The sequence below is a fragment of the Vicia villosa genome, linkage group LG2 (genome assembly GCF_029867415.1).
Source record: "Vicia villosa cultivar HV-30 ecotype Madison, WI linkage group LG2, Vvil1.0, whole genome shotgun sequence".
Classification (NCBI taxonomy): domain Eukaryota; kingdom Viridiplantae; phylum Streptophyta; class Magnoliopsida; order Fabales; family Fabaceae; genus Vicia; species Vicia villosa.
In genome coordinates this window covers 181,830,658-181,845,805 of record NC_081181.1, presented here as the reverse complement: position 1 = coordinate 181,845,805, position 15,148 = coordinate 181,830,658, and the positions used below count along the sequence as shown (strand labels likewise).

At 34.8% G+C, this 15,148-nt stretch overlaps 2 protein-coding genes and 1 pseudogene across 2 annotated transcripts; 1 reads left to right on the top strand and 2 right to left on the bottom strand.

Annotated features, from left to right (window-relative positions):
- Nucleotides 1-2,021: 2,021 nt before the first annotated feature.
- LOC131647591 (dehydration-responsive element-binding protein 1A-like) lies at nt 2,022-2,796 on the bottom strand. The gene has a single exon (XM_058917468.1). It carries the CDS (start codon nt 2,711-2,713, stop codon nt 2,027-2,029), a length of 687 nt encoding a protein of 228 aa, XP_058773451.1. The 5' UTR covers nt 2,714-2,796; the 3' UTR covers nt 2,022-2,026.
- Nucleotides 2,797-5,168: 2,372 nt separating this feature from the next.
- On the bottom strand, nt 5,169-5,928 carry LOC131647590 (dehydration-responsive element-binding protein 1A-like). The gene has a single exon (XM_058917467.1). The coding sequence runs from the start codon at nt 5,859-5,861 to the stop codon at nt 5,169-5,171; it is 693 nt and encodes a 230-aa protein (XP_058773450.1). The 5' UTR covers nt 5,862-5,928.
- Nucleotides 5,929-7,181: 1,253 nt separating this feature from the next.
- LOC131647589 (mediator of RNA polymerase II transcription subunit 31-like) lies at nt 7,182-9,001 on the top strand (annotated as a pseudogene).
- The last annotated feature ends 6,147 nt before the right edge of the window (nt 9,002-15,148 follow it).

The window sequence follows — 15,148 nt, the reverse complement described above, 5'->3', positions numbered from 1 at the left end:
TAATTCACCCCTCCCCGCACTTGTATTTACTGTCACTCGGTCAACAAGATTGATAAGTCACTAAGTAATTTAAATTAGATGTCAACTTGGCTACTAATCAAATTGCAACTAAAATATATTCAATGCAAAACATTGGTCAATTTAATGTTTTGCCAAAATTGTGTTCTTATTAGGTACTGTGATGCAAATGGTTTTTCAAATTTTATAATATCCCTCAAAATGTTTATTAGAGGGGTCATGTTGTTTCTGCATTCACATTATTCTTCGATTCTACATTAGCAACAATCATGTATGCAGCCTGATTAACCTTGCACATAAGTCATGTCCAGGAGATTGATTTTATGGCCATCACCGCCCTTTAAAGATTTACTTCCACTCATTTGAAGATCTTTTCATTTCTTATGTTCCATAAACACCAAATCTTGGCTAACCAAATTAAGGCTTTTGCTTTCTTACTTTGCTTACCTTTGAAAAAGCTATTAAACATGAGGAAATGGTCTATAACATTATTGTACAAAATTTTGCTTGTGTTCTGCCATGATATAATTTTGCTTTCTTTTTCATTTGAATGGGATTAGTAGATAAAACATTTATTAACTCACTTTCACAAACATTCATATTGTTATCTAAAATTTTATTCCATTGGAATTTCTATTACCAAACTGAATTTTCAAAAACTCCCAACTTAGCAATTGATGCTTCTTTGTTGACAGCAATTTCATACAATGCGGGAAAACATTTTTCAATGTAATAGTTCCAACCCGTTGATCTTGTCAAAACCTGACTGATTTCTCGTTACCGATATTAATACAAACAATATAGTTGGCAAAACATGACCTATTGTCATCTATCCTACAACCGGATAAAATTATAACTCTCCACCATAGTGAATCTTTACAGCCAATAAGTAGTTCATTTCTATTTTGTAATTTTTGAGGTATAAGAGGACCAAACTTTAAAGAGAGAATATTGAACCATATAGCTTGAGTATTATGTTAACATCTCCATGTTCATTTGTCTAGTAAAGCTAGATTGAATGCTTCATAGTCTTTCATGCCTAGGCCTCCTTTTTCTTTTTGCAAATTTTGTCCTAACTCACCTAATTAATTTCTTTTCTTCTGCACATCCTCTCCTTAGAAAATTTCTTTTTATGTTGGTTAACCTTCTTTGGTGCCTTAAAAAATGATAAAAAGAAAAGTGGAATGTTGCTTAGGACCAAATTGATGAGTGTGACTCTGCCCAATTGATAACTGTCCCCCAATGAGGCAAATTGGTCTATAATCTCCAAGTTCTTGAGGATTAGTGCAAGGAATGAGTAAGTTATTGTCTTGGACAATACAACATTAGAGTGGAATTCATGTACGAAAGTAATGATGTCTACTTTCAAAATGTCTCAACATTCCTTTAAAATGTCTTAATGTTATACGTATTGCCAAAACGTGCAGCTACATCGATCTCTTCATTAGACAAGAACCAGCACTGATGATCATGCTTAAGTTCTTCTGCCACTACTAATAAAGTTTTAAATAGAAAGCGTAGAGAAGAGAAGACTATAAGTTTAACCGGTTATGATGATTATATAAGGTTCCATCAAATATTCAAGATGGTAAAAAAAATTAATAGTCCAATTCCAAAGAAGCTAGGTACATTATTGTGCATACCATTCTGAATTTAACTCAGGAGAAAACTGCTGATGAGAGTATTAATCACATCGGCTTCTGAATATAATTAGCAAACTCTGTAGAGAGCCACTGATTTTTACTTCCTTCAACTTAATGTAAATTACCTAAGCAAGGGTAGCAACAGATTCTAACTTTTTTAATGTACAAAGTTGAAATTGCCATCAACTGCCAATATAGATAGATCTATAGACAGATAATTTATAGAATAAAAGGGATGAAATTAATGCACTTTATGCTTGACTAGTGACTAAATTCCCAGAAAAGAATACAAAAAAGGTTTCTTTTTCAATTTCCATTCTACAATCCAAAAATAGATAAACATATGTAATCCAAAAGATACAATTTTAAAAAGTCCATAGTGATATCTCTTGATCTTGATAGTCTTGTTCATCAATGTATTGATACTCTTCATGATATCCAAAACTATGTGTTGGGGACATTATTGCCATATTCCTCCACATTTCTGCTGTGTTCATCTCTCCCTCTTCTTCCACTTCCATAGAAAACATATTCTGCTCTACTATGGCGGCCGCAACTACCACCGTGTCAATGTCATCAACTGTTAAAGTCTTGTCAATATTATTAGTCTTTAAAGTTTTGTTTGGTCTGAAAGCCTCAGCAGCTTCCGTAGCCGCCTTTTGTATATCTTTTGCTTGAGTACTAGCAGGTTTAGGGAGCCGCCATGTTGAGTCTGCAAAATTGAGACAAGCAAATCGGCCCCTTAATGCCATAGCAGCAACATCGTGTGCTCGGGCAGCCATTTCGACGGTTGGAAACGTGCCTAACCAAATCTTAGTCTTCTTGTTAGGCTCCCTCATTTCACACACCCATTTATTATTGTTTCTTCTCCTCACACCCCTATACACCGGATGGCGAGTCTCCTTGAACTTCTTTCTCCCTGCGCGCTTCTTCGGGGTAGTTGCAGCTAAACGAACCTCATCGTTGGAAATTGATGTCCAATAATAGCCATCTGAATTCTGCAATGAAGTGTCAGAGGTAGAAGAAGAGCTGTTTGTAGTAAAGATATCCATGTATTGGAGAGAGTGGAAAAAGGTTTTGATAGTGATAGATGGAAGTGAAGATAAGAGTTACTAGTTATGGTTATGGAGTACTAAAGAGGCTTTGGTTTTGTTTCTAAGATGATTTAAGAAAGTGAAGAGTGAGATGTGTTATTTATATATAAAGGGAAGGTAACAGTGAGAGTGAGCTGGATATTTTAAAGCAAACGAAGTATATCCTGTTATTTGTCCCTTATAATTCTTTCTCGTTGTTTTCTTTTGAAGCAAACGCGTTATTACAGAGATAATATATTATTCTTTCCACTTGTTTTCTTTCTCAGCGCGTTAAGTGATAGGCTCACTTTCTGTTTTTTTGTCACTGATATTTCTTTCAGGGAAGTTTCCCTTAAACCAAACACGGCTTTAACTAGATAATATATTTTTCCTTCCAGTCGCTTTCTTTCCAGCGCGCGTAAATCTTGCACCCCACAAGCTTATTCAATTATTATTTTGTTTTTTTTTTCTCTTTATTTTTTTCCAAATGCACACAGCACTTTTCACATGAAATGTTACTTAATTGTCATTTATAATTAACATTTATATTGACATAATTTGATGCTTAGTGTTAGATTTTAATTTGGGCTAAATCGTTCATGCAGTCTCTTCTTAAATCAATTTCAGGTAATAATTTAGTCTTTTATTTTATTCCTTTTGCTTTCTGATTATGTTTTAAAATATTAAACTTATATTCTTTGTTTTTCTTTTCTTTTAATAATTTGTTAAGAAATCATTAAGGTTTATTCTCTTCTTCAAAATACTCATTATCTTTATTAAATTTAGGATTTGTTATAGGGTTGATCTCTAGGAAGGGATCTCACTTCTTTTAGAATTTTCTAAGCATACCAGAAATATCATTTTATTGATTACGAGAGATCTCAATAGCAAGTGTATTTAACGGTTCTCCGCATCTCACTCCTAACAAATATTTATTTGTTATTTACACCTCTCTATATAAAGAGGGTGCAAAATTAAGATAACATGTTTCAAATTCAATTTCTTTTCATTCTTCTTCCTCACATACTTACTTGAGTATTAGAGTGCTTACTTTGCAAGTCCCCCACTCTACCGCATCAAAAGTTATGACCAACCATCACCGTCGTTCCTACACTTATTTCTAATTCTAGAACAGAACAATGGCGTCGTCTGTAGGAATCGACTTCTAATTCCTACAATTTTCACGAATTCACGTTTTATCTCCTTCCTCCACAAAATGTTGTAGATTCTGAAACAGGTATTTCACTACATCAAGATCTAGTTTAAGCCTCGTAGTTGACCAGATCTATTCAAGTTATTCCGATGGAGTTCATGTTCCACCTCTGGTACAGTGAGAAGCCTTACTTGGCGTTCACGCTCTGAAAGCGAGCCTCGGTGTACAAGATTCTAACAAATTGTTGAACAACATCTTCAACATCATTCTATAACATAACTCATATGCGCTTGAAGAGAGGCTTCATCACCTAAAAGAAAGTTTTCACAACACTCTTTCCTACGAAAATACTGTCCAAGAAGTTGTGTCAAGAAATACTCGTGTTGTCAAGGACGAAAGATGATAATTTTTCAAAGTATGGAAAACCTCCATGGTCGACAAGACTTGTGGTTGATTCGACTCGTATTCCCGTTCGACACACACTTTCTTCGACTCTTCTATGCATTTTCTGTCATATAAGTCCCTGCTTATAGGAACCTTCCCTCAATCTTTAAGACTATCAGCTGGGAACACGTGCCCTTCTATGCCTTAAGATTTTTAGGGAAACACTTACCTAATTTATTTTTTTTATAACTATGTCTTATTATCTTATACTTATACATTCAATTATCTATTTTTTTCTTACCACTATAACTCTTTCTTTTAGGCTTTTTTAAACCATAATATTATTTTCATTTTGATTAACAAATGCCCATATTAAATCAGTACCCGTGTGTAGGTTGAAGTTTATTACTAGTTATTTTAAACTTCAATGTTGACATAGAAAAGGTAGAAAAGAGAAGAGAAGACTATAAATGCAGCAGCTTATGAATATAAGGTACATCAAATATTCAAGGTGGTAAAAGGAAATTAATAGTCCAAGTCCAAAGAAGCTAGATACATTATACATACCCTTCTTCTAAATGAAACTCATGAGAATATTAATAACACTGGTTTCTGAAAATAATTAGCAAACTCTGTTGAGCCACTGATTTTTAATTCCTTCAAAATGTAATTACATAAGCAAGGGTAGCAGTTTATGTACAAAATTGAAATTGCAACCAAGTGCCATATAGATATAGATCTATAGACAAATATGTAAAGAAATAAAAGGGATGAAATTAATGCAGTTTATGTTGACTAGTGACTACATTCCCAGAAAAGAATACCCAAAAAGTGTTTCTTTTTCAATTTCTATTCTCTAATCCAAAAATAAATAGATGTAATCCAAAAGATCTAATTTTAATAAGTCCATAGTGACACCTCTTGATCTTGATAGTCTTGTTCATCAATATATTGATACTCATCATGATACCCAAAACTATGTGTTGGAGACATTAGTGCCATGCTCCTCCACATCTCTGGCATGCTCATCACTCGGTCTTCTTCCTCTACCATGCACTGCAAAATCTGCTCCACTGTGGCAGAGGCAGCTACAGAGATTTCAATGTCAACATCATTAGTCATTAAAATCTCTTCCACATCATCAGTTGGTAAAATCTTGTTTGGTCTGAAAGCCTCGGCAGCTTCCGTAGCCGCCTTTTGTATATCTTTTGCTTGAGTACTAGCAGGTTTAGGGAGCCGCCATGTTGAGTCTGCAAAATTGAGACAGGCGTATCGGCCCCTTAATGCCATTGCAGCAACATCGTGTGCTCGGGCAGCCATCTCGACCGTTGGAAAAGTTCCTAGCCAAATCTTAGTCTTCTTGTTAGGCTCCCTCATTTCACACACCCATTTATTATTGTTTCTTATCCTTACCCCTCTATACACCGGATGGCGAGTCTCCTTGAACTTCTTTCTCCCTGCGCGCTTCTTCGGGGTAGTCGCAGCTAACCGAAACTTGTCGTTGGAAATTGATATCCACTGAGAGTCCTCTGAACTCTGCAATGAGGTTTCAGAGAAAGAACAAGAGTTGTTGATAGTAAACATATCCATGTGTTACACAGAGTCGAAAAGGTTTCGATAGTGAAAGATGGAAGTGAAGAAAGGAGTTACTAGTTATGGAGTACTAAAGAAAGAGGTTGTGGTTTTGTTTCTAAGATGATTTAAGAAAGTGAAGAGTGAGATGTGTTATATATAAAGGGAAGGTAACAGTGAGAGTGAGGTGGATACTTTAAAGCAAACAAAGATCTTATCTTTCTCGTCGTTTTCTTTTGAAGCAAACGCGTGAATCCAGAGATAATATATTCTTCCTTCCACTTGTTTTCTTTCTCAGCGCGTTAAGAAATGAGCTCACTTATCAGTATTTTGTCGCTTCAATTCTTTCTCGGCAGTTTCGTTTAATCCAAACACGGTTTAAATGGGATAATTTCTTATTCCTTCCTTTCTTTTTCCAGTAAGTATCTGATCCCTGAAACCAAACACGGTTTAAAATAGAAAATATCTTCTTCCTTCCACTCGCTTCCTTTCCCAGCGCACGTAAGTTCTGCACCCCACAAGCTTATTCAATTATTATTTTGTTTTTTTCCCTTAATTTTTCTTTCCAAATATACACAACCCGTTGTAATTTTTAATGAGAGCACCAAATATCCTAAAGTTTGTCTCTAATCTAGGATTTATTTATTTTTGTTTTAAAAAATTGTTTATTTATTTATTTTTAATAACTATTTAATAAGAAAGTGTCATTTAATTATTATTTTAATTATTTAATTATTGTTAATTAGGACATATTTAATTTTTATAATAAATTATCAGTACATCTAAGAACCTCTCTAATGGATAAGGGTTGTGAGAGGTTTTGGGTAGGGGTGACAGAACAGGCGGTGGTCCGCCTGGCCGGCCTGCACATCCATTAAAAAATGGCGGGTTTGGTTGATATTTTAGATCCGCCACCCATCAAAGCCCGCCTTGCCAATATCCGCCGTCTGTCTAAGCTCGCTCTGCCAAAGTCCGTCTCACCTATTCGTTAAGTTCGTCTCGCCTTAAAGTTCTTTTTTAGTTAATTTTAGTAATTCAAATTTTTGATGGTTTTATTTTATACATTATTTGTAAATATATGCAATATTTTTTAGGTAAAAATTATAGGTAAATATAATGCATTTTAATTAAATTCAAATATGAAAAAATTGAAATAGTTTGAATTTAAAATAAAAAACTAATTTCAAGAATGAGTTGAAATAGATGAACCAAACTATAATTTAACCTATTTTTCACTAAAAAGTAATTCTTAATCTACATACAAATTAATTTATTTATGTGACTAACTTTTATAGAATATATTAGGGTTTTGTGAATCGCCTGTATCAGATTACCAAGCTGACTCGTATCTTTTTGTGTCACCTTAATTTCGTTATGCATAGTTTCTGAAACCCTATCCAAAAGCTCTTTACAATCTGTATAAATATCCTGTTTTATCATCGCAGCCCTAAAACCCTATCCAGTATCCACAAGCTCTTTACGATCTCTATCAACATCCTCTGTTTTATCATAGCAGCCCTAAAACCCTATTTTTTGCTCTAAGTGGCTTTGGCTATGGTGTCTCCATTGATAGAGAAGGTTGCTCCCATGTTTCATTCACCGGCAACAGAAAGGTTAGCATTCTTGTTTATGGAAACTTTGTTATTTTCTAGTTAAACTCTTTTTAACCATGTTTTCGGATCTTAACTTGAACTTTTTGCGATCGGAGCTAAATCATAATTTTTCATCCCTCTTTTTGCTTTTCTCGTCAACCTTTTTAAGTCTTAATCAATTTCTTTTTGGTTTCTTTTTCTTTAGGGAACGGTTTTTGCTTGAACTGGAATTTGTTCAATGCCTTGCTAATCCAACATACATCCACTGTATGTATGATTTTTATGGTTCCTTTAACAGATAATGTGATCAAGATTCCTTTTCTAATATTTATTACACTTTTTAACAGATTTGGCTCAGAATCGGAATTTTGAGGATGAAGCATTCATTGGGTACTTAAAGTATCTCCAATATTGGAATCGCCCTGAATATATGAAATTTATCATGTAAGCATTATCTTCTTATTGATCCACTGAAGCCGGGAAAAGGGATTATGTTATGTTCAAATGGGATTCTTTCTGATTTAATTGCTCCGTTTTGGCGAATGCTAGGTATCCTCACTGCCTCTATTTTCTCGAGCTTCTTTAGAATGCATGTTTTCGAAATGCAATGGCACATCCTAGCAATAAGGTAAATAGTGATATCTTTCTTTTCTCTTACTTAATCATTATTTCTCATGGATATCATATTATATTTAAGTCTTCATGTGATTATGTTACACAGTTCTCTATCATTTATTAGTAGAAATCTTCTATACCAAATTTTGCTTTAAATTATATGAATTGAACAAAGGTAGATATGGATTCTGTGTCAATTTTCTTGAACAATCTCTCGGTAGTGAAATCTGCAGTCTGTTATTGTATTTGCAAAACTGTGATGTGGTAGGTATTGGATAAGAATAGGTTTGAACGTTTGATTCTCAGCTGGAATGGATGTATCTATCTTATGTCACTAATAGATTATCTGTTTACTTGGTTAATCATGTAAATAGATGAATCAAGCCGGATTATTTGCATTTCACTTCCTTGATATAAATAAGTTAAAGAATATTTGCTTGGATTTACCGTTATTTGTCTCTATTTTAGGAATTGACGCACAGACAGCAGTTCCATTTCTGGAAGAATTATAGGAACAATCGGCTACATGTGGTTTCCAGGGTTACATGGTCCATTATTTGTACATATTCACCTGATAACCAATCAAAGAACCACTAAACATTTTTATGTCGTTCGATTCAAGTTGCAGCTTTTGGAAGGCGTCCAAGAATAGGACATCAGTAGAGCTACCAAAATCTATCAAGACGCGCTTAATTTCTCAGTTTCCATGTTGCACAGTGATTATTATGGGATCATCATCGTGAGGGTTGATGTCGAGGGAGTCCTCCTCAAAGAAGATGATGTTAATCCCTGTTTTGTGTCTTTAAAAGAAACTGGAAAAAAATTCAAAAAATAAATTTAGAAAAGATAATTTATCCATGTAAAACTTGTGGATTACCCGTTTTGTGGATATTTGCACGACTGTACAGATATTGGGCGGATACATATATCATATTTATTTAATGGGGCGGACACGTATATCATACTATCCACCTCCATGGATATCCATTTACATCCATAGTCTGGTTGATACGCCTCTTGAAAATGATGTAAAATACCATCGAGATGAGGAATATCTATTGAGAATTAATTAGTCAACTATTATTCAACATGACATATAATTTATTGTTCAACAATTAAGTCATTTCAAGCATTATCCCCATTACCTTCACATGGCATCAATTCGTCAAAGAATTTGCAACTTGATAGGTACTTACTAAAAAAGAAATCATAATATTTTGGGCCTTCGAGTCGTACTTCACTTTTTTATTTTCCAGTTTTGTCCATTCGATTTTTGGTTTGTCTACGATTTATTCGTCTCTAGTCATAGAAATCTTAAATGGAAAATTGGCAATGAACTTCCATACTTTCATATCATAAGTCATGATTCAACCATGCAAGCAATCCCCTTAATAAAAATAGTTTTTGCCTTAAAAATTTGTGCTATATCATACGCCCCTTTCGTGTTTCAAGTTCGCCGTACTTTAATTTTAGAGGTTGTTATGCCTTTTACTAAAATCGTGATATCCCTGGTTGGAAAGTATGTCCTATTGAATCTAGAATGGGGGGTTGGATAACTATGCATTATTGGACAAATATATTATAAAATTCTTCTATAGAATGCAAAGGACAAAAATGAAAACAACCAACAATCTCAAACAAAGAATGTACTAATTATTTATGACAACCAGTTATGATCTTAGATATTTGACTAATTCACCAATATTACAAACTAAGCTTGAGAAACATTATCCAAACTAAAACACAAAATAAATGAATGCTCGGGCAATGAAATCTAGACATGATTATAACAATTTAATGTCAAGAACACACTTAGCACCCGTTTGTTTTGGCTTTATTTAAAAATAATTTTTATAGTGTTACTAAATTTTGTGAAAAAATTTTTTACAAAAAAACTTTTTATAAAAGCTTCAAATGAAAATTTTGTTTGAATAGTTATTCTTAAAATGTGATTTTAGGTATTTCATCTATTTGTGACAAAAAAATTTGGATATCAAAATTTCAAAAAATCACTTAATTTTGAAGTTATTTCAAATAGATTTTCATAAAAATCATTTTTGAAATACAGCTTTTTGAAAAAATTATGATTTTGACTAAGTTTTGGTCTTCAATTATGTATGTTTATGTTATATGATGTCAAATTAAGTGTTCCATTTTATAAAAAACGAATATAAAAAAACTTGTAATATTTTGAAAAACGGTTTTAGAAAATCTATTTTCAAAAATACAAAGAAAAAATCCATTTTTTTAAAGCTGAAACAAACTGGCCCTTATTCTTGTTGGTGCACAGTGAATAAAGATGATGACAAAGAGAATAACGGCGCAAAGATTAATGAGAGAGAATAAAGTTGTTGATGTTAATAAGTGATAGCTACTACAAGGCTATTTATACAAAAAGAAAAATTGCCACCTAAGCCCTAACAGACTAAACTTAGTGAACAAGTTTAGGGTACAAACCGTACAGTACTACAAAATACTAAAGTACCCTTACTAACTAAACTTAACAGCTACGCTAACAAGCTTAACTCTAGACCATCAGAAGCATCTGCTTCTGATTAACAACCTCAGAAGCTTTTACTGCTTCTGACTGTAGCAACCTGCCCTAAAATTGAAGGTTTAGAGTCGCCACCTATTCTGAAGGGCGAATAGGAAACCCTACGCAGATATGAGATTCAGGGTAAGTTATTATAATCAGGTTGAGGGAAGGTGTTAGGCACCCTCAACCCTTTCCTAAAGGCTAACATTGTAAAGATAAGGTTTATGGCGTTATAAGGATTATAGCTAATGAGTTGAAAAGGGTAAAAATAAGATTTAAAAATGAATTGAAATTTTAGGGGGGGAGACTCGCCTTGTTACCAAGTGCCTACGTACCTCCTTATGGAGGATCAGAGTCAACGTAGTTCGGGCACAGGGTTGTACGCCTTAGGATTGAATTTGTGATTTGAAATTGTTTTAAAGGCTTTTTGAATGGCCTATCGTAGTTTTGAAATTTGATTTGTAAATGAAAAGAGTTTTGAGGTTTGGCATACAACCCTGATTCGATTTGGCACCGTTAGATGCGGTGACCAATGGGTTTGGTCAGTATAGCTAACGGATTAAGGGCATTGCTGATTACTCAAATCGATAGATTGATCATCGCGGGCAGCAAATTGAAGGTATTTTAGTTTGTGTATTTTTATCTCTCGTCTAAAGCGACTGATAGCTTCAGTCGGGTCCAGGAGAGAATTAATAAAAGTTAATTAAATTATAAGCTAATCAGAACAATTTATTTCTCGTCTAATGCGACTAATGGATTTAGTCGGTTCGAGGAGAAATTAAGTCGTCAATAAAAACAATTAAACAAATTTCAGAAATTTAATTAATTAGTTATCAAAAAAACAATTAACAAATTTTAGAAATTTAATTAATTAGTTATAAAAAAACAATTAACATATTTTAGAAATTAATTAAATTCATTTTATTTGTCTCACAGGGGGGTGTATTTCTGTTATTGGGTAGCAAATATGGGGGGTGTGAACAACAATGATGCCTGGCCCATTAGGATTTGGTCCGCTTGTTTGGGTGAGGGTGTGTTCATGGCATTACAGTGTGTACTCAGGTTAGGAGCGTTGGACCGAGATCCAAGCAGATCAAAGGGTCTGCATGCGTTGGCGTTGAGAGCGCATGGCATGGATGGCATACTGGATCATGTCCATTATTGCAGACAAGTGGCCATGGGAGGGCCACTTGTCATCATCCGAGGGCGCGGTTGGTGATACAAAGACATATCTTCCCTCTCCCATTTCTCTTTTTCCTTTTCTTTTTCCCTCTCTTCGTCTTTCCCCCTCTCCAACGCTCTCTTCTCTCTCTCGTTCTTCTCTACCTCTCCATTCTTCAACCAAAACCCAGAATCCAACCACCAAACACCATAAACCACCCATGAAGGATAGAAAAACACTTAGAAAGGGGGGGTTTGAATAAGTGTAGCTTTAAAAACTTGACCGATAAAAATAAATTGCACAGTTATTTTTATCCTGGTTCGTTGTTAACTAAACTACTCCAGTCCACCCCTGCAGAGATGATTTACCTCAACTGAGGATTTAATCCACTAATCGCACGGATTACAATGGTTCTCCACTTAGTCAGCAACTAAGTCTTCCAGAGTCTTCTGATCACACACTGATCACTCCAGGAACAACTGCTTAGATACCCTCTAAGACTTTCTAGAGTATTCTGATCCACACGATCACTCTAGTTACAACCTGCTTAGATAACCTCTAAGACTTCCTAGAGTATTCTGATCCACACAATCACTCTAGTTCCTTACAACTTAATGTAATCAATTCTAAGAGTATTACAATTGCTTCTTAAAAGCTATAATCACAAACTGTGATATTTCTCTTAACGTTTAAGCTTAATCTCACTAATATATTACAACAGCAATGTAGTGAGCTTTGATGAAGATGAAGATTCTGAGCTTTTAATAGAACAGAGTTTCAGCAAGTTAATATGAGTTGTTTTGTTCAGAATCGTTAACCTTGCTTCTCATCAGAACTTCATATATATAGGCGTTGGAGAAGATGACCGTTGAGTGCATTTAATGCTTTGCGTGTTCCGTACAGCATCGCATTTAATGTTATACGCTTTTGTCAACTACCTCGAGCCTTGTTCACGCTGTGTCTACTGACGTTGCCTTTAATAGCTTCTAACGTTCCTTTTGTCAGTCAGCGTAGCCTGCCACATGTACTTCCTTCTGATCTGATGTTTGTGAATACAACGTTTGAATATCATCAGAGTCAAACAGCTTGGTGCAAAGCATCTTCTGATCTTCTGACCTTGAAGTGCTTCTGAGCGTGATACCATCAGAACTTCAGTGCTTCTGATCTCATGTTCTTCTGATGCTTCCATAGACCCATGTTCTGATTCTGCTTCGACCATCTTCTGATGTCTTGCCAGACCATGTTCTGATGTTGCATGCTGAACCCTTTGAGACAAAGCTTCTGAGCGCTGAATTATGCATACTCTTTATATATTTCCTGAAAAGGAAATTGCATTGGATTAGAGTACCATATTATCTTAAGCAAAATTCATATTATTGTTATCATCAAAACTAAGATAATTGATCAGAACAAATCTTGTTCTAACAATCTCCCCCTTTTTGATGATGACAAAAACATATATAAATGATATGAATTTGCGATCAGAAAGAGCAGACGGCAAAAGACAAATTACACAGCTATAGCATAAGCATGTGAATATGTCTCCCCCTGAGATTAACAATCTCCCCCTGAGATAAATAATCTCCCCCTGAAATAAATACTCGAAGAACTTTAATAAAAGACTTCCCTGATTATTTCGGTAGAGACGATCACATAAGCTTCTGTCTTCAGAGAATTCATAGCTTCTGACTTCTGCTTCCATTGGACAGCTTCAGAACTTGAATTTCTTTAGATCCCTAGAACACTCATAGCTTCTGATTCCTGCTTCCATTTAGGACAGCTTCAGAACTTGAATTTCTTTGATCTTCAGAACATTCACAGCTTCTGATTTCTGCTTCCATTTAGGACAGCTTCAGAACTTGAGTTTTCTGGATGTTTAGAACATTCACAGCTTCTGATTTCTGCTTCCCTCGGATAGCTTCGGAGCTTTGAATTTCTACCAACATCACTTCATGCTAGATTTGTATCAGAACATTGTTGAATGTACCAGAGCATCATCAGAGCATCTCTACATCCTGAAATGTTACAGAACAAAAACTAAACGACAAAAGTCAGCATGAACGAGTCAGAACATAAAATGTATATTAGAACACATGATATGTATCAGAGCCATATAGGCTAAAATAATGTATCAGAGCAAATAGAATTTTGTCAGAGCAAATAGACAAATTTTGGATCAAATTCTATTATCAGAAATTCTGATCATTCTTCTTTCTTGCTTCTGATTTCTGAAGCTTGACAGCACTCAGCTTGCTTCAGTTTCCATAAGCTTATTCTTTTTACAGAATAACGCTTCTTATGGTTTTGCTTCTTGTGTGCTTTGAAGATTCTCTTCACTTCTTTATACCTGCAAAACACTTAAACCATATAGAACTTGCAGTTCTTGTTAGTAAATGTGTGGGAGCTTTATCCAGCAACTGATAGATTAATCAAATCATTTATCATTTATCTTCTCCCCCTTTTTGTCATAACATCAAAAAGAATATTTCAAAAGATTCAGATGTATAAAACGACAAATAAAATCACTGGAATGTAAAAACAAAGAAACTTTTCATTGATAATCAAAAGATATTACATGAGAAGATGTTTAACAAGCAGATGCAACAAGGAGAGAAAACTACTAAGACCAAAGACTAAGACCCTGGCTAAGACAAAATCTGCGCCAGCATGTCTTGAACCCTGTCATAATTTGCAGTTTTCCTTGCCATGAAGGAGTGAAACGCATCATTGACTGCTTCTTGGGCTTCCAGGCGAGGGGTCAGGGAGACTTGATTCTGATGCAGATCTTCCACAATCTCTATCAGAAACAACATTCTCAGCAGGTGAAGATGAAGAGATTTCTTTGGAATGGGTTGAGGGAGAGGAAAGGTTAGATGAAGAGGAAGTTGAGTCTTGAAGGTAAAAAGATGAGGAAGAAGATGGAGATGATGGAGGGCTTTCACCAGGGGGTTGAAACACACGTCTAGAATAGTTTCCAGACAACTTTGCTTCGAATGAATTCACCTTGAGAGGGTCATAGGTGATCTTTATCTTTTTGGGTTTGGAAGAAGATGTTTCAACAGCTTTTCTCTTTTTGTTTTGATCATTTTCATGGTTTCCTGGGCTTGATGAAGAGTTCATGATGGATTTGCAGATAATGAACAGCTATGGTTTGATATGAATGCAAAGAGATAGAGAAAGAAAACAAAGACAGAGTGTAATAGAGAAAATATAAGAGGGAAGGAGAAGCGTTTGAAGAGTATTTAAAAGAAAATAAAATGAAACAAATGATGGATAGCATTTAATGTTACGTGACATGAGGAGAGATAATAAAGACAAATGAGGTGACTAGCACAGTTACCTATGGTCGGCGTCCCTTCAACTGCACGCGCGCTTATCCATGAACAGTAAAGACAGGTTT